The sequence below is a fragment of the Hyla sarda genome, chromosome 3 (assembly GCF_029499605.1).
Source record: "Hyla sarda isolate aHylSar1 chromosome 3, aHylSar1.hap1, whole genome shotgun sequence".
NCBI classification, from domain to species: Eukaryota; Metazoa; Chordata; class Amphibia; order Anura; family Hylidae; genus Hyla; species Hyla sarda.
This window is the reverse complement of record NC_079191.1, coordinates 203,149,009-203,169,669: the sequence shown is the minus strand read 5'-3', so window position 1 is coordinate 203,169,669 and position 20,661 is coordinate 203,149,009. Positions and strand designations below refer to the sequence as shown.

At 42.4% G+C, this 20,661-nt stretch overlaps 1 protein-coding gene across 3 annotated transcripts in view; it reads left to right on the top strand.

Moving 5' to 3' along the window:
* The window catches only part of SLC17A5 (solute carrier family 17 member 5), a 57,584-nt gene extending 38,704 nt beyond the window's left edge, over nt 1-18,880 (top strand). For all 3 annotated transcript variants that reach the window (XM_056565883.1, XM_056565884.1, XM_056565885.1), the window contains exons 7-11: nt 5,522-5,680; nt 6,473-6,605; nt 9,515-9,662; nt 15,354-15,444; nt 17,883-18,880. In XM_056565883.1, coding sequence (XP_056421858.1) covers nt 5,522-5,680; nt 6,473-6,605; nt 9,515-9,662; nt 15,354-15,444; nt 17,883-18,020 — 669 coding nt within the window. In that variant the 3' untranslated portion in view covers nt 18,021-18,880. The remainder of the gene's footprint in view (nt 1-5,521; nt 5,681-6,472; nt 6,606-9,514; nt 9,663-15,353; nt 15,445-17,882) is intronic.
* Nucleotides 18,881-20,661: the final 1,781 nt, after the last annotated feature.

Below are 20,661 nucleotides of genomic sequence, written 5' to 3'. Positions count from 1 at the left end.
ACATTTTTACAACAGTGGACGCCAAAGGGAAAAAACTGCAGTAGTTGGATTCAACGCAGCATGTTAGGCCTTGTTCACATGGGCTCTGACATGAAATCTGCCTCCACCTGATTTTGCTGGGAATCTGTTCTGTAGTTTATAAATCACTTTTTTTCTGCCACAGATTTGAAACCTTACTTAGTAAAAATGATGTCAGTTCTTGATGCAGAAATCATAGTGGGTAGCCAAAGCAGACAAGGCCCATTTAATGGGGCAAAATCTTAATCATATTAAGCTTCAAATCTGTACCTGCCTTATATTTCTACCAAAGATTATCTTCCAAATCTATGACCATTTGAGTGGAATCTGAAGAAACAATTAACCCATTCATTGTTTCTGTGAAAACCGAAATCTGGATTTCCATGGCAGATGTTTCCGCTGGAATTCTGCATGGAAATAATGCTGTGTAAACATGACCTTACTCACTTCTGCGGCCTTGGTCCCCCGGCTGATCCGATAAGGAGCTTTGAGTCCTATACTGAGCGGTGAGTGCAGGATGTTTCAGTGTTGCTACGTTACACAGTATTTACTAGGAAATGAACATGCGTGCTTTTTGTATCTATGCATGCATTTTAAATGAGATGTCAAGTAGGATGGGCAAAAGTTATTTTATTCCTGTGGCCTCCTTTAGGGGCAGGGGAGACCAAATCACAAAGCTTGTTGGCTTTTAACCCCTTAAAGACAATGGACGTAAATGTACGTCATGGTGCCGTGGTACTTAACGCACCATGACGTACATTTACACGCCACCGTGACTGCGAGCACCGGACCAGTGCCCATGTCATGCACGGCAGGTCCCGGCTGCCATCAGAAGCCAGGGACCCGCCGGTAATGGCAGACATCCGTGATCACGCGGATGTCCGCCATTAACCCCTCAGATGCCGTGATCAATACAGATCACGGCATCTGCGGCAGTGCGTTACTTTGAATGGATGATCGGATCGCCCGCTGTGCTGCCGCGGGGATCTGATCATCCAGCATGGCAGCCGGAGGTCCCCTCACCTGGCTCCAGCTGTCTCCCGGGGTCTTCTGGTCTTCAGGGCAGAAGATGACCGATAATACTGATCAGTGCTATGTCCTATGCATAGCACTGAACAGTATTAGCAATCAAATGAATGCTATAAATAGTTCCCTATGGGGACTATTAAAGTGTAAAAAGGTGAAAAATCCCCTCCCCTTTCAAAAAATTTGAAAGTTATAGGTGGTCAAAATAGGGCTATTTCAAACATACTACGGTAATTTTGTTAAAATGGTTTGAGATTTTTTTTTTTTTTTTTTAAGCGGTACAATTTTAGAAAAGCAAATAACGTGGGTATCATTTTGATCGTATTGACCCACAGAATAAAGAAAACATGTAATTTTTACTGGAAATTGTACAGTGTGAAAACAAAACCTTCCAAAATTTGCTAAATTGCGGTTTTCTCTTACATTTTACATAAATAATATTTGTTTGGTTGTGCTGTACATTTTATGGTAAAATAAGTGATGTAATTACAAAGTACAGTTGGTGACACAAAAAACAATTCAGTCCAGGGGGCAATTCAGTCCAGCAATATGCGGCAATTCTGGGTCAATCGGGTCTCCGGTCACCCGGGAAAAAAAAGGGCGATTGGGGCTGTCTGAGACAGCCCCAATCACCCTTACCCACCCTTACACAGCCACCTCATGATCACCTGATTGATCGGTTGGGAGGACCAACCAATCACTACTCTGCTGGGTGGTGATCGGGGCAGGCAGAAGTCCCTTACCTGTCCGGAGGTCGGCGGGGGTCCCCTCAGGAGCGGCAGGAGCCGCGGCGGTGCGAGCAGCAGGATACAGCAGGAGGTGAGGCTTGTTTGCCTCCTGCTGTTGCTTAGAAACAACTCCCAGCATGCACAGCCAAAGGGGCTGCTGGGAATTGTAGTTATGAAACAGCTGGAAGCACAACTACAACTCCCAGCATGCCCTTTGGTAGTCTGTGCATGCTGGGGGTTGTAGTTATGCAACAGCTGGAGGCACATTTTTTCTATGAAAAAGTGTACATCCAGCTGTTGCATAGCTAAAACTCCCAGCATGCACGGACAGCTAAAGGGCATGCTGGGAGTTGTAGTAGTGTATCTCCAGCTGTTGCATTACTACAACTCCCAGCATGCCCTTCGGCTGTCAGTGCATGCTGAGAGTTGTAGTTTTGCAACAGCTGAAGGCACACTGGTTGCGAGACACTGAGTTATGTAACAAACTCTGTGTTTAGCAACCAGTGTGCCTCCAGCTGTTGCATAACTACAGCTCTCAGCTTGTATGGTCTGTCAGTGCATGCTGGGAGTTGTAGTTTTGCAACAGCTGGAGGTTTATACCCCCTTCCCTCATGTGAATGTACAGGGTACATTTACACGGGCGGGTTTACAGTGTGTTTCCCGCCGCAAGTTTGAGATGCAGCAAAAATAAAAAACGTCTCGTACGGCACGGTTTCCAAAACGGAGCCTCCAGCTGTTGATCAACAACTCCCAGCAAGGCATGCTGGGAGTTTTGCAACAGCTGGAGGCACCCTGTTTGGGAAACACTGCTGTAGGGTATTTTGGTGGTGGAGGCAAGTGTAATGCTTGCATCCAGGTCTGTTCCTATGCAAATCCCTAATTTAGGCCTCAAATGCACATGGCGCTCTCTCACTTCGGAGCCCTGTTGTATTTCAAGTCAACAGTTTAGGGCCACATATGGGGTATTTCCGTACTCGGGAGAAATTGCGTTACAAATTTTGGGGGTCTTTTTTTCCTTTTACCCCTTATGAAAAGGTAGAGTACTTTTAAACTTCACAAGAGGTAAAAGGAAAAAGACCCCCAAAATTTGTAACACAATTTCTCCTGAGTATGGAATTACCCTATATGGGGATGTAAAGTGTTCTGCAGGTGCTCAACAGGGCCCAGGAGTGAGCACACCATGTACATTTTGGGGCTAAATTGGTGATTTGCACAGGGATGGCTGATTTTACAGCGGTTCGGACATAAACTCAAGAACAAGACATGTGACCCCATTTTGGAAACTACACCCCTCACAGAACATGAGATGTATAGTGAGCCTTAACACCCCACAGGTGTTTGACGAATTTTCATGTGAAAAGGAAAAATTTTATTTTTTCATTCTCACAAGGGTTAATAGGAGGAAAAGCACCCCAAAATGTGTAACCCCATTTCTACGGAGTAAGGAAATACCCCATATGTGTATGTAAAGTGCTCTGCAGGCGAACTACAATGCTGAGAAGAGAAGAAGCGCCATTGGGCTTTTGGAGAGAAAATTTGGCTGGAATTGAAGGCCATGTGCATTAACAAAGCCCCCATGGTGCCAGAACAGCCCCCCCACATGACCCCATTATGGAAACTACACCCCTCACGGAATGTAACAAGGGTTGCAGTGAGAATTTACACCCTACAGGTGTCTTACAGATTTTTTGAACAGTGGTCCATAATGATGATGTTATTTTTCATTTGCACAGCCTCCTGTTCCAAAGATCTGTCAAACGCCAGTGGGGTGTAAATGTTCACTGCACCACTTTTTACATTCTGTGAGGGCTGTAGTTTCCAAAATAGGGTCACATGTGGAGGGTCCACTGTTCTGGCACTATGGGGTCTATTCCAACCAAATTCTCTCTCCAAATGGCTTGTAGTGAGCTCTCAGAGCACTTTACATCCACATATTGGGTATTTTCTTACTCAAAATAAATGGTTTTAATTTTTTTTTTTGTGGGGGGGGGGGGGGGGCATTTTCTCCTATTACCCATTGTGAAAATGAAAAATGTAGGTAACACCAGCATTTTAGTGAAAACAAAATCACATTTTTCATTTTCACGTTCAACTTTAGCAAAAATTTGTCAATCACCTGTGGGGTGATAAGGCTCGCTATATCCCTTGTTACATTCCTTGAGGGGTGTAGTTTCCAAAATAGTGTGCCATATGTTTTTTTTATTTTTATTTTTTGCTGTTCGGGCACCATGTGGGCTTCCTAAATGTGACATGCCCCCCAAATACCATTTCACCAAAATTCTCTCTCCAAAAACCCAGTGGTGCTCCTTCTGTTCTGAGACCTGTAGTGCGTCAGCAGAGCACTTTACATTCACATATGGGGTATTTCCTTTCTCGGGAGAAATTGGGCATCAAATTTTGCAGTCCATTTTCTCCTATTACCCCATGTAAAAATGAAAAATTTGGAGGAACACCATGATTTTAGTGTTAAAAATCTAATTTTTCATTTTCACGTCCAGCTTCATTGCAAACCTGTCAAACACCTGTGAGGTGTTAAGGCTCACTATGCCCCTTATGTTCCTTGAGGGGTGAAGTTTTCCAAATAGTGTGCCATGTGGAGGTTTTTTTGCTGTTCTGGCACCATGGGTGCTTCCTAAATGCAACATGCCCCCCAAAAACCATGACAGCAAAATTCGCCCTCCAAAATCCCACAGTTGCCCTTTCCCTCTTGAGCCATGCTGCGAGCCCGCAGAGCACTTTACAACAACATATGTGGTATTTCCATGCTTGAGAGAAATTTGGTTACAAGTTTTGGTGGGCTTTTTCTCCTTATACCCCTTATAAAAATGACAAAAAATTTGGCTACACTAACATGTTCGTGTAAAAAATGGAGATTTCGATTTTTCTCCTCCACTTTGCTGCTGTTCCTGTGAAACACCTTAAGGGTTAAAAAAAACTTTCTGAATTTCCTTTTGAATACTTTGAGGGGTGTAGTTTCTATAATGGGGTCATTTATGGGGTATTTCTCACAGAAAGGCCCCTCAAATCCACTTCAAGCTTAACTGGTACCTGAAAAATTCAGATTTAGAATTTTTGAAAATTTTTAAAATTGCTGCTATACATTTGAAGTCCTCTAATGTCCTCAAAAAGTAAAAACTTGTCCGCTTTATGATGCCAACATAAAGTAGACATATTGTATATGTGAATCAAAATATAATTTATTTGGGATGTCAATTTTCCTTACAAACAGAGTTTTAAAGTTAGAAAAATGCTATATTTTCAAAATGTTCATGAAATTTTGAGATTTTTCACCAAGCTAGAATGCAAGTAACAAGGAAAATGTACCAGTATGTTAAAGTAGAATATGTCACGAAAAAACTATCTCTGAATCAGAATAAAAGATAAAAGCATCCCAGAGTTATTAATGCATAGTGACAGTGGTCAGAATTGCAAAACAAGGGCTAAGTCCTTAAGGTGAAAATGGGTCCCTAAGGGGGATATTGTGGTTTTTTTGTTTTTATTTTAATTTATAGTAGATTTGCTCAGCTTTTGTGCCCTATCTTTTTCATGGTTTGAAAAAAGTTGCAAAATTTTTGCACAATGGTACTCCAGGGTGGGAGTGACATAGACTCAATCAGACAAATCTACTGACAAATCTGCCATTGTCCCTTACAGTTTTCTGATAGTGGGTGTTGCATAATTTGTGACAGTGCTCAAAAAATATAAAATATTATAATTAAGTCCCTATGTCTCTGCTTTTTGTCTTCTAGCTTTCTAGGGACACAGAGGTACCGGTTTGTGCTATGCTGACATCATTGCCGCTGTGGGCTATTGTTGTAGCTCATTTTTCTTACAATTGGACCTTCTACACTCTCCTGACTTTATTGCCTACCTACATGAAGGAGATTTTACGTTTTAATACACAAGAGGTAGGTCAAGGATAGGAAATTGTTAAATTTCTTGCGTCTGAAAACAGACTAATAATTCATTAACAGATGTTCTCTAGGCTTAAGTTGTCTTTTGTGTTATTCATGTCTGGTACCTTCCATGTAGACGTGTTACCTGGGTCTATATACTGAAGTCACAAGGCATTCTCATGTTGTCTTCGTAAACTGAATCATTTATTTATCTTTCATGTTTAGTGTTTATTTTTCTTGCTGTATTTTTCCAATGTAGTGCAAATTGTTACATTTTATGAAACCCTAATAGTATGAATTATATATACCTATGAGCCGATGGCTCTGGCTTTATGTAACTTGAACTGATGGGATAATATTAGAGAGCAGAATATAACTTTGAATTTCAGGGCCAGTACAGTAATACAGTTGCCTGTTCTAGGGGCTTTATGTAATATCTTTATGATTTATAAAAGGCTAAATTCACATAGTATTGGTTCAATAGAAAACACACCATAGTTCACACTGTCTGTTTTTTTTTGGCCTTAAAGGGGTACCCCACCGCTAGACATCTTATCTCCTATCCAAAGGATAGAGGATAAGATGTCTGATCGCGGGGTCCCGCCGCTGGGGACCCCCGCGATCTCTCCTGCAGCACTCCCGTTCATGAGCTGCACGGAGCAAAGATCGCTCTGTGGCTGATGAAGGGCGCCCGTCATCAGCCAGTGTCCCAAAATAATGCATGTAGAGCCATCAGACTTTTTATTCTATAGAATAATTGTATGAATTCAATGGAATGAACTGTACAAATATGTTTCCTCACAGAATGGCTTCCTGTCTGCTCTTCCTTACTTTGGATGTTGGCTTTGTATGATCATTACTGGTCATTTTGCAGATCTCATGAGGGAGAGGTGGAATTTCTCGACTGTCTTTGTTCGTAAAACATTCAACACTTTGGGTAAGTTGTGTGCATGCTTTGTGTTTGTAATGTAAACTTTCATGGTATGTCAGTGTTACCCTACCAGGGTGCGGCACCATGGTTGGGAAACACTGAGGTACATTCACACATCCAGGTCTTCTGCAGATTTAAGTGGAAAATCTGCAGCAGATTACAATGACTACAAAGGGGTCTGCAGTGGAAATTTTGCTGTGGGAAACCCACCATGACTTAAACCCTCTGCGGGAAACTCGCAGGAGATCCAGACGTGTGAATGTGTCCTAATTGTATAAGTCAGGATACTGTCATTGATTTTTATATAGCATTTTGCATGCATTGCTATGTGACCTTGCAGCACTGGCATCCAAGGTTGGAATTTCTAGGAAAACATGCATGGATTTATATAGCTTATTTTGGTTTTTGCATGGGTTTTCTCCAGATCTTGTAAAATATAATAGAAATATAAAATAGAACTTATAAAATACCATTTATAAGTGTTTGCCCATCACCCCTTCTTCCTCTATTCCCCTGGGGGATTGCGGAGCCCTTCAAAGCCATTCACGGGGTACAGATTGGAAGCCTCTGGATTAGGAAAACTAGACCCTGGGAAGATGGTGGTCTACTATATTACATTTTGTGGAGCATTCTGCCTATAACCTGTTGCATACAGACATGCATTCTGAATTTTTACGTGTTTCCATAAAGACAGTATACATAGTCTATACAGATAACCAAGGTACCCAAATACTGCCATATGCTTTATTCCTAAGAGGGTGAACTTGTACGCTATTTGTCTAAGAGCAGAGTGCTAAGCAAAAGCTCCCTCATACTTGCATGGTTGAAAACATGACAAAGTGCTTATTGTCCACAACTATTTTACAGGTGAATCACGACCATAAATTTGTTCATGCACGCCCATTAACTGCATTGCAAAACCACAGCAATTCTCCGTAAAAATAAATGAATATAAATAAATACATAAATTTTAACTGCTGTGTGTGAATATTTACTTAAAGGAAAACTGTCAGCCTGTTTACCCACACTAAACCCAATACACTGGTTTATAATGTGGGTGAACAGGAGTCCAACAAGGGGTCACTTACTTAAATATGTCCAGTAGGTCCTGAAATATGCTCCCAGAAATTGGGCACAAGGGGCAGGGCTTCACTGCTCAATTTACATATTAATTGTCTGTGACTCGACTTCACTAGGATGTGGAGTCACAGACAATGAATATGTAAATTGAGCTGGCGAAGCCCCGCCCCTTGCGTACGATTCACTGAATTCAGCAGAGGATCTTCTGGGTGACATATCTTCCGGACTACTGGACACATTTAAGTAAGTGATCCCCATTGTTGGACTCCTATTCACCCACATTATAACCTAGTGCATTGGGTTTAGTGTGGGTGAACAGGCTGACAGTTTTCCTTTAACATATCTGCATTTACATTGCACCTATTCAATATACCGTATATACTTGAGTATAAGCCGAGTTTTTCATGCTGAAAACGCCCCCCCCTCGGCTTATACTCAAGTGAACTCTCCGCCTATCAATCCCTTTCAGTGGTCTTCAACCTGCAGACCTCCAGACGTTGCAAAACTATAACTCCCAGCATGCCCGGACAGCCATCGGCTGTCTGGGCATGCTGGGAGTTGTATTTTTTAAACATCAGGAGCTCCGCAGGTTGAAGACCACTGCGGCCTTTGTCATCATCCAGACCCCCCCTTTAGTTTTCTACTCACCTCCCCTCGGTGGGAAGGAAGTGTGAGCTGGTCCGGGCCATCTATGCTGCAGGGACCGTCTGGTGGGGAGGGTTAGTCATTCCGGGCTTTCCATTTTCACCGGGAGGCCCTCTTCTCCGCTCCGGGCCAGCCCCGGACTAGTGATGTTGCCTTGACGACGATGCACAGGGACGTTCATGCACAGGACGTCCCTGTGCATCATCGTCAAGGCAACCTCACTAGTCCAGGGCCGGCCCGGAGCAGAGAAGAGGGCCTCCCGGTGAAAATGGAGAACCCGGAATGACTAACCCTCCCCACCGGACGGTCCCTGCAGCATAGATGGCCCCGACCAGCTCACCCTTCCTTCCCACCAAGGGGAGGGGAGTAGAAAACTAAAGGGGGGTCTGGATGATGACGAAGGCCGCAGTGGTCTTCAATAGAGATGAGCGAACTTACAGTAAATTCGATTCGTCACGAACTTCTCGGCTCGGCAGTTGATTACTTATCCTGCATAAATTAGTTCAGCTTTCAGGTGCTCCGGTGGGCTGGAAAAGGTGGATACAGTCCTAGGAAAGAGTCTCCTAGAACTGTATCCACTTTTTCCAGCCCACGGGAGCACCTGAAAGCTGAACTCATTTATGCAGGATAAGTCCTTAACTGCCGAGCCGAGAAGTTCGTGATGAATCGAATTTACTGTAAGTTCGCTCATCTCTAGTCTTCAACCTGCGGACCTCCAGATGTTTCAAAACTACAACTCCCAGCATGCCCGGACAGCCGATGGCATGCTGGGAGTTGTAGTTTTGAAACATCTGGAGGTCTGCAGGTTGAAGACCTCTGATTGACAGGCGGTGATAATGACGGGGGGGATGATGACGGGGGTGAAAATGACAGGGTGATGATGATGGGGGTCTGGATGATGACGGGGGGATGATGACATGGGGAGATGATGTATTTCCCACCCTAGGCTTATAGTCGAGTCAATGACGTTTCCTGGGTTTTTGGGGTGAAATTAGGGGCCTCTGCTTATATTCGGGTCGGATTATACTCGAGTATATACGGTAAGCTGCAATTCATTACTGGGATTTCTCAGCCCACACATCAGCACTATAAGCTAGAAATTGCCAGAAACTCTCAGAACAATTTTGTGATAGATCATGCCCCAAACTGGCTTCTAATGCCTCATTTCTTCCCAATATTTCTTTTTGTAGGAATGGTTGGTCCTGCAGTGTTTCTGTTGGCGGCTGGTTACACAGGTTGTGATTATACTCTGGCTGTAGTATTTCTTACACTATCCACCACACTTGGAGGGTTCAGCATGTCTGGATACAATATTAATCACTTAGATATTGCTCCATCGTAAGTACTTTAACAAGCATGTGGCTTTCTAACTGAAAATGCTCAACATTGAAAAAGACAACTTATTTTCATGCGTGTTTTTATTTCTAAATTGGGTTTGCCCATCTGAATTTTATTTATTGTGGAGAGCCATTTATAAGGAACATTGTTTCAAACCACCAACTAAAAATCGACTTTGTGAAAAGTTGTTGTGATGATTTGATGGACAATTCAGCAGTCAGTAGGGGTGTTGTCTCCTCACCCCACCACGTGGCATCATCATTGTCTAGTGATGAATCTAAAAGGAGCTACACATCAGTCAGGCATATGTAATGTAAATCTTTCCATGGGTGTCATTTTGTTGACCTACAGGTGATACTCGAAAATTTTTGAATATCGTGCAATTTATTTCAGTAATGCAACTTAAAAGGTGAAACTAATATATGAGAGACTCATTACATGCAAAGCACGATAGTTCAAGCTGTGATTTGTCATAATTGTGACGATTATGGAAGAGAAAAGGTGCACTAGCAGCAGGGATGACCGCAGCCTGGAGAGGATTGTCAGGAAAAGGCCACTCAAAAGTGTTGGGTACTTTCACAAGGAGTGGACTGAGGCTGGAGTCAGTGCATCAAGAGCCACCACACACAGACGGATCCTGGACATGGGCTTTAAGAGTCGTATTCCTCTTGTCAAGCTGCTCCTGAACAACAAACAATGTCAGAAGCGTCTTACCTGGGCTATAGAAAAACAGACCTGGTCTGTTGCTCAATGCTCCGAAGTCCTCTTTTCTCATGAGAGCAAGTTTTGCATCTCATTTGGAAACCGAGGAGCCAGAGTATGGAGGAAGAATGGAGAGGCACACACCGCAAGATGCTTGAAGTCCAGTGTGAAGTTTCCACATTCGGTATTGATTTGGGGAGCCATGTCATCTGCTGGTGTTGGTCCACTGTGCTTCATTAACCCCTTAACGACCACAGACGTAGATGAACGTCCGGGTTTGGCGGTACTTCGCACACCAGGACGTACATTTACGTCCTTGGTATGACTGCGAGCATCGGAGCGGTGCTCGCGTCATACACAGCAGGGACCCACCGGTAATGGCCGACATCCGCAATTGCGCAGATGTCTGCCAATAACCCCTCAGCAATGCGCATGTTAAAATAGATGATCGGAATGCCCGCAGCGCTGCCGTGGCGATCTGATCATCTGTAATGACGGAGGTCCCCTCACCTGCCTCCGTCCATCTCCCGGTGTCTCCTGCTCTGGTCTGAGATCGAGCAGACCAGAGCAAGAGAAGTAGAAAGATGTTAAAAAAAAAAAAAAAAATGAACAATCCCCATCCCCAATAAAAATGAAAATTGTCAGTTTTTCCCATTTTACCCCCAAAAAGCGTAATTTTTTGCCATAAACATATTTGGTATCGCTGCGTACATAAATGTCCGAACTATCAAAATATAATGTTAATGATCCCATACGGTGAACGGCGTTAACGTAAAAAAATTTCAAAAATAGTCCAAAAATGCTGCTTTGTTGTCAAATTTCCCCCCCCCCCACAAAATTTATAAATGATCTAAAAGTTTTATATACCGTATTTATCTGGATATACCACGCACCGGCCTATAACACGCACCCTCATTTTACCAAGGATATTTGGGTAAAAAAATTTTTTTTACCCAAATATCCTTGGTAAAATGAGGGGGCGTGTGTGTGTGCATCTGTATACCCCGATACACTGTTTCTGACTCCGCAGAAGCCCCCAGGAAAGGCAGGGGGAAGAGAGGCCGTCACTGCCCGCTTCTCTTTCCCTGTCTTTCCTGGGGTCTAGAGCCCTGCTGCCGCCACTTCTCTCCTCCCTGGCTATCTGCGCCGGTGCCCTATTGCCGGCGCCGCTACCCCATTGCCTCCCCCCCATCCCCAGTTTTATAATTACCTGTTGCCGGGGTCGGGTCCGCGCTTCTTCTGGCTCCGGTGCCGGTCTCCTGCGTCGTTGCTATGCGCTGCGAGGCGCAATGACGAGTGACGTCTTCAATGCGACGTCACTCGTCATTGCGCCTCGCAGCGCATAGCAACGACGCAGGAGACGCCACACCGGAGCCAGAAAACCCCGGCAACAGGTAATTATAAAACCGGGGATGGGGGGAGGCAATGGGGCAGCAGCGCCGGCAGTCTCTGGACCCAAGGATAGGCAGGGGCAGAGAAGCCGGCAGCGACGGCAGGTCTTTGGACCTGCAAAAGCCGCTGCAGTTCATTGATTTAAGGCGCCCGCTTTAAATAATTGAACTGCAGCGACTTATCGGCGTATGACACGCAGATAGACTTTAGGCTAAAAAATGCGTGTTATACGCCGATAAATACGGTATGCAAATGTGGTATCGATAAAAAGTACAGATGACGGCGCAAAAAATGAGCCCTCATACTGCCCTATATACGGAAAAATGAAAGTTATAGGTCGTCAAAATAGGGCGTTTTTAGATTACTGATTTTGTACAAAAAGTTTTAGATTTATATTTTTGTACCGCTTAAAAAAAAAAAAAAGCATATAGGGTCAATAGATGGAAATATAAAAGAGTTATGGATTTTAGAAGGCAAGGAGGAAAAAAATAAAACTCAAAAATAAAATTGGCCTGGTCCTTTAGGTGAAAATGGGCTTGGTCCTTAAGGGGTTAAAGGGGAACTCCGGTGGAAACAAGTAGAAACCAAATGTGTTCAAATCAACTGGTGCCTGAAAGTTAAACAGATTTGTAAATTACTTCTATTATAAAATCTTAATCCTTCCAGTACTTATCAGCTGCTGTATAAAACAGAGAAATTTGTGAATTTCTTTACTGTCTGGCAACAGTGCTCTCTGCTGACACCTCTGTCCGTGTCAGGAACTGTCCAGATTAGAATCCTATACCCATAGAAAACCTCCCCTGCTCTGGACAGTTCCTGACATGGACAGAGGTGTCAGTAGAGAGCACTGTGGTCCGGCTGCAAAGAACTTCACAAATGTATCTGTAGTATACAGCATCTGATAAATACTAGAAGGGTTAAGATTTTTAAGTTATTTAAAAATCTGTTTAACGTCCTTGCACCAGTTGATTTGAAAACATTTATTTTTTTTCACCTGAGTTCCCCTTTAAATCCAGGGTCAACTAATTCGTCTACCCGGAGATTTTGGAGCACTTCATGCTTTCTTCCGCAGATGAGCTTTATCGAGATGCTGACTTGGCACCTGCCCTCACTGCCAAAAGCACCAAAACCTGGTTCAATGACCATGGGATTATTGTGCTTGATTGGCCAGCAAACTCGCCTGTCCTGAACCCCATAGAGAAAGTAGAGAGACATGAGACCAAACAATGCAGAAGAGCTGAAGGCCGCTATTGAAGCAGCCTGGTCTTCCATAACACCTCAGCAGTGCCACAGTACAAGCAGTATGCATGCCTATACTTTTCAGAGGTCCGATATTGTTTTATGTACAATCCTTTGTTTTCTTGATTGCATGTAAAAATCTAATTTTCTGAGATTGTGGATTTGGGGTTTTCATGAGCTGTAAGCCATAATCATCACAATTTTGACAAATCACAACCTTTGCTTTGTATGTAATGAGTCTCTCTCATATATTAGTTTCACCTTTTTAAGTTGCATTACTGAAATAAATGAACTTTTGCACAATATTCTAATTTTTCGAGTATCACCTGTATACTACTGAGTGATAATTTATATAATACTTTAGTGAACGTACCCTGAACAATTATCACTATGATCCCTCAGATATATTCAACTAATAACAATCAGGGCTATGTCAAGCATGACAAAGGTCAAGATATGATCAATCCAAAGGAAGTCTCGGCAGACAGTAAGTATCTTGCATGTGGTCTATTCAGCTTAACATGGCTGGTGTATCAGCTCACACCTGAGCCTTTCTCCACAGCTAATGTTCACAATGGAAATTACATCTTTTAACATCACAGAAAGGGGTTGTAGCATAACATAACAATATATGTTGCAGTACGTGCTATACAGAAAAAAAAACTAAGTTAAAGGGAACCAATCATCAGATTTTACCCTATATAACGCTTGGTAAAGCGTTATATAGGGTAAAATCTTTATTTTCGCCATTCCCGGGGGATGCTGCTGCCCCCAGGGATGGTGAAGATATGAAGTTATAAACTAGTCACCGCCGCTGCCGTAAGTAGTCACCTGGGCGGGGAGCTCTTCTCACCTACTCCCGTTCTTCGTCCGGGAGCGACGCCCCCTCCGCTTGATTGATGGGCCATGTCATCTTTCCGCTCACTGAACAGACGGAGCAGAGTGATGACGCAGCCCGGCAATCAAGCAGAGGGGGCGTCGCTGCCGGCCGAAGAAAGGGAGTAGATGAGAAGAGCTCCCCGCCCAGGTGACTACTTGTGGCGGTGACTGGTTTATAACTTCAAATCTTCACCATCCCTGGGGGCAGGAGCGTCCCCCAGGGATGGTGAAAATAAAGATTTTACCCTATATAACGCTTTACCAAGCGTTATATAGGGTAAAATCTGATGATTGGTTCCCTTTAAGTAATGCAAACATCTACATTCTGTTAGTGACATATAACATAAATCTCACTAATGGATAATCCATATATTCAGGTAGATCTTTGTTGGAAAAAAGAGGTAAAGTATAACAATAAAGTATATCGTATATTACATATCTTGTTGAATTTCATAGTCTCAATTGAGGCCCCTCAGAGACATTGGCCCTGATTTACTATTGTAAACCCGACATGTTTTGTCAAGTTGTGCTCCAGAAAATTCTGTCTGCGCCGGAATTTGCGCCAGAAATGTAAAACCCGACCAACTCTCCATTTTACTGGGAAAACCCGAAAAAGGGGCATGTCTTTTGGGAAAAAGGGGGCGTGTCCCCAACATTTCCATTAAAACACAACATATTTACTAAGGTTTCCACAGAAAATGTGGTGGATTTGAGCTGAGGAAAACCCTACAGATCAGAGCATGTGTAAAAAAATAAATAAAAAAAAGGGCAAAATGTAGGGTAAGCTTAGTAAATACTGTGGGAAAAAAAATTGTGTGGAATTAAAACCCACTAAGAAACCTACACTCCATTCTTAGTAAATCAGAGCCAATGTATTAAGTATAATGGAGGAGTTTTTTAATATCACCGTCACATCTAGGGTATCTAACCTGTTCCAAGATCTGGAAACGCAACTGGGCTATGGAGTGACCCTTTTCATGAAAGTGGTGAGGTACTGGGAGTAACACGTTTTTACATCAAATGGTCGACTTAGGTTTGAGCCGATACTCGTGCAGTAACGCCAGCTATGTTAAGCTGAATTAGCCACATGCAAGATACTTACCGTGTGCCAAGACTTCCTTTGGATTGATTGCATCTGTTTACTACGTGCACCAGGTTAGCTGCAGTGCCGATCGTTCCATTCTGCTTCTAAAGGCCAAGATATGGCTGAAACATTGCACCTTGGGTAACAAATAAAGACAATAGCTGTTGCACTTTATTGGAGTCCGCCATCTGAATGAGGTGACCTGCTGCTTTTGGTTGCTGACGCAATGAATATACCTTCCTAGAATTATGTTTATGAAGCTTTGTACCAGAGTTTATGTACTGTCCATATACAGTCTCATTGTCATTATTGTGTTTCTTTACTTTGCCATTAATAGACCATGTTGTTAAAATGAACAGCCTGAAATGACCTAATTTCCATTTCTTGATTTACAGCTATGCTGGTCTTTTACTTGGAATCACAAACACATTTGGTACTATTCCTGGAATGGTTGGGCCAGTTATTGCCAAAGCATTAACACATGAAGTAAGTACATTATAGACTATAAAATAATATAAAAAGAGTGTAAGTACTGTTTATTAGATATAATACCATTTTTTTAAAAATTTAATTTTTCACTCTGGCCACTGAATTAGAATTTCGTAATAGGCTTACAATAGATTGTAACATCTACGTATACAGTGCCCTGAATAATTAAGGGAACACTTATAAAAATATCATTTGTTGGGAACAAAATGATGTTTCAAAAGAAACCAAAATCATCAATCGACACCGAACAAATCACATAATCAAAGTAAAAAAATGAAATCCCAGAAAAATTGACTGTGAATTTCATCACCACAACACTTAATGTGGCTCAGTAGTGTGTATGGTCCTCACACACCCGCATGCACTCCAACAATTTTGAAGCATGCTCCTGATGAGATGGTGGATGGTGTCCTGTGGATTCTCTTCTCAAACATGGATCAGGGCATCAGTGAGCTTCCGGACTGTGTGGGGAGCTAGTTGGTAGCATCCGATGAACCAAAGCATAATGTCCGAGAAGTGCTCAATTGGATTCAGGTCTGGGGAATAGGAGGGCCAGTCAGTTGCATCACTGCCTTTCTCATCCAGGTACCACCTACACACTCTGGCCACATGTGACTGAGCATTGTTCTTCATCGGCTATTTCACACACTGTATTTTGATCAGTATGTTTAGCCAAAATCTGATGATAGCTTTAAAAATTTTAGCATTGTACCTAACCGCATTCAGCGTACCGCTGGCTTTCATTTGGAGACCTACTGCCAAATCAGTTATGCTGGATCATGTTACATGCAGCATAAAACTCACCAGTGCATCTCCATACACTTCCACACCTGTCATACTTTGTGAACCTGCTCTCAACTGTGAAGAACATGGGGCACCAGTGGTAGACTTGCCAAGTCAGGTGTTTCCTGGGAAATAGTGCTGGTCTGTGGGCACAAGTCCCAGAAGAGTACATCTGGCCTACATGCCCCCCCTTACAAAGTCTGTTTCTGTCCCGGGAGCTGCTCCATGATCTTGAGGCTGTACTGGGAGACCTTTGTTTGTCCTGGCACTTATGGATGTGCCATCCTGGAGGAACTGGACTACCTGTGCAACTTGAATTGTCTGCCGTTCTAACCTTATGCTACCACTAGTTATGAGGACACTAGCGAAGTACAAAATAGGAGAAGAATCCGGAAGGATAAGGAAGAAGTAATTGTCTGTGGCCACCACCTGCAAAACCATACCCTTTTTGGGGTTTGTCTCCTTGCTATTGCTTCTCCAGTGCACCAGTTGTTCCTTTTATTTGCACCAAAGCAGAGGAGGTTGATTCACAATCGCTTATGCTTCCTCAGTGGACTTATTGATGTCCTTGAAGTTTAATTGAGTTGGTGTTATGCTGTGATACTTAAAGGGGTTGTCCAATGAAAACTTTTATTTACTCTAAGTCCCCAGCCTGCCCTTTAAACAAAAAAAACTTAAACTCTCCTTCCTCCGTTCCTTTGTAGTCCCCGGTATCAGGGCACCCTGTCTGCGGCCAGTGACACTTATTTTACCTGAGATGCAGATCGTAGCATCTGCAGCTGTAGTAAGTGAATATGGCAGTCACCGCTATGGCCAGTGCTTAACTGTGCGTGTTGTGATGTCCTGTCTGCAGTTTTAGCCCCTCTGGAAAAGCTAAGTTTAACAAAGACAAGCCAGGAGACGGGGTGTCCTGATGCCAGAGGCTATGAGGGAGCAAAAGAGCTGAGGTAAAGCTTTTATTGTTTTATTAGTCAGCCTGGGCACATTCGTTTAATAAAAATATTCCCTTTTTCCCTTAACTTTTTGAGCAGTGTAGATAACACAGGATCCACCATTCACTATAGGTTATAGTCAAAGGCTCACATCCTCCCTCTTTCTGCTTAATGGCTGTTGCGCAGGTTATGTGCCTAGAAACCTCTCCCATAGAAGTAAAAGGCTCACCTCCAGACTACAGGTTCCTATGTTTCATATGGCTGCATATCTTTGAAGGTTGTTTACAGCAACTTTGGCAAAGATGGCTGATCCCATTAATCTAAAGAAAACAGAATAAAATCAATCTAAAAATATAAAAACATAATAGATAAACAAAATGACCCAGATTTATCTAATTGTGTGAGAGAAAGTGGAGAAATTTTTCCACAGCAACCAATCACAGCTCAGCTAACAAGCTCTGTTAAAGTGAAAGCTGACCTGTGATTGGTTGCTGTGGGAAAATCCTTTCCACTTTTTTTTCTTTCACACATTTTGATAAATCTCTGCCAATGTGGATTAGAATATTGTTTAATTAGTCAAAACCATAGTTGATACATTGCCTTTATTGGATAACACTAAAACAGGTGTATGTAGATCAGTGTGGTACATTTTAAAAACCCTCATTCTATAAAATGTTTCATAGCAATGTATCTGACTTGTTGTCTTATGTCTTCTTGCAGAACACTGTGGAACAATGGCAAGTCGTGTTTTACATCGCAGCTGGCATCAATATATTTGGAGCCATCTTCTTTGCAGCGTTTGCCAGTGGTACAGTTCAAGACTGGGCAGTAAGAACTAATAAAGCACAGGGAAGCTAAGGACATTGCATGTGCCTGCTGTATGCCTCCAAAAGCCTCACTTATATACATTCATATATGTTTTCAATTGTCTCAACAAAAAGCTGTCCATAAATTGAATAAGTAAGACTTTAGGTGTACACATGCCTGAAACACTACTAGATATAAATGGGATTTCTCATGTGAAAAAGGTAATCTGCTTCTGCTACTGCGCAGCACAGGAAGCCTCATACCTCATTTTTTGTTCTATTCTTTTTAGTCGATGGTATTGTCATCTGAGGTATATTTGTATACATACCCATACGGCTTTTCAATGCAGCATTCCTAGTATAGTACTTTTTGACATAAAGTGCCTTGGGAAGTGTGAATGGGACATTGAAGAGAATAATGTTCCTATTTGTGCTTGGACCCTGAAAGAAGGGAATTTGGTGCACACGAAAGATTAAAGTAAACAGGGATTTTTTAGTATTTCATCATGATTTATATATCATTTCTGTATTATGCTTTGGAAGACTTAGCTGTAATTGTACATCATATTATGCAGTTGTCACCACTTGCCATTACAACTGTCCATGTGTCTGTTCTCTGCTACCTCTTGTATGTAGTCTAAATACCCAACCTAAAAATACAGTGCAGGGAAAGATCGTGTTTACTGCAAGAGGAGCCATAAAGGTATTAGTAAAAAACGACTGGCAGATACACTTTTGAGGCATAACAGTCTTGGAGAATTACAGCAATATCTTCTGAGCACATTCTAGGTCATGCGGTTCTGACCAGTTTGATGGATATCCTGCATTGGGTTCATTATTTGTTATTAAAGGGGTACTCTGGTGCTCAGCATTTGGAACAAACTGTTCCGAACGCTGGAGCCGGGAGCTCGTGATGTCATAGCCCCGCCCCCTCATGACATCACGCCCGCCCCTCAATGCAAGTCTATGGGAGGGGGCGTGACAGCCGTCACGCCCCCTCCCATAGACTTGCATTGAGGGGGCGGGCGTGACGTCATGAGGGGGCGGGGCTATGACATCACGAGCTCCCAGCACCAGCGTTCGGAACAGGTTGTTCCAAACGCTGAGCAGCGGAGTACCCCTTTAAGCTTTCTTCCAAAAAGGATTATAATAAATGTAATTTATGCTTCTGAAATGTTCAAATAGATAATATCATATGTTTTTTCGTGCAATAGTTATGTAAGATGCACCACTGCTTTCCTGGAGATTTGCAGTATCAGACATATGAACTACGTACTTTATATGTTGGGGAAATGGCTGGATAGCTTTACTGACATCCATCTTAAAAAGCATAAAGGTGATAGCAGTAAAACACAGAAACTTTATTAATCCATTGATGAAAATGGTAGATAACATGAAATGTTAAAACAATTAATGCCTGTTTTTTTCACATAAACAAGACTGTAGATTTTTTTTCTCACTGAGAAGGATCATAACCTGTAATTAGATCCATTCATGGTGCTGGGACTGTAGATGTATGTGTGCAGCTGAAGTCCCTTTCACTATTTTATTCCAATGGGAATCATCACATCACTACTTTCATTGGAATAAATAGAGTTCTGTGCTCCAGACATAACCTCGTACATGCTTATAGTTCATAAGGTTAAAAAAGTTTAACCTATATGCCTATTGTGTCCCTACAGTGTTGATCCAAAGTAAGGCAAAAACCCTCATAAGGCTGATGCCAATTGTCCCATACTGGGGGGGGTGAGGGATAAGAATAAATCTTTGGATCAACGTTCTGTCCCTATAAATCTAGTATCTATAACCTGTAATATTATTACTCTCCAAAAATGCCCCCAGGCCCTTTTTGAACTCTTTTATGGAGTTCACCATGACCATTTCTTCTGGCAGAGCGTTCCATAGTGTCACTGCTCTTACAGTAAAGAACCCCCTATATGTGCTGGTGTATAAACCTTATTTCCTCTAGATGTAGAGGATGTCTCTTGTTATAGATACAGTCCTGGGTATAAACAGAGATATATCTGTCCTTCCTCCTGATATATTTATACATAGTTATTAGGATGCCCCTTAGCCTTCTTTTTTCTAAACTAAAAACCCGTATTCTACCCTAAATAATCCTACTCCCTGTTGTAAGTTTTAGAGTGTTGATCGCATAATTCAGGATTGGATGGGATCTGCACTCCAATGCACATGCTGTGGCCTGTTAGCCCCCTACACAAATTAGATGTGCCAGAATAACAGTGGAAATGTCTTTGCAAAAAGAACTCTACAAAGTGCCACAAGGTGGCAGTATAAATCAGACATGCTATGTAATGTACGCTATCAAGTGCCTTCTTCCATGTTGAATTTGTTTTCATGTACATTAAATTGTGAAACTGTCTGGGTAAAACTACCTTTGACTATTTGATTGTATAAACAATGTTTGTAAACTGCACTAAATAAACACATTCCCATAATGCATGTTATGGTGTTTGTAAACAACTCTACACACATCATTTTTTATACAGCATACTTTTTCTACCATATGTTGGATATGCAAACAAAGTTGCAGTACTCTTCTAGCCGAAATGCCTATTTATTGCCTCAGGGATACTATCCAGCTTTTATACATACTGATAACCTGTTGTTTATAAGGCACCAACATGTTCTGAATTGTTGTAAATCACTTAATAAAAAATCCAAATGCATAT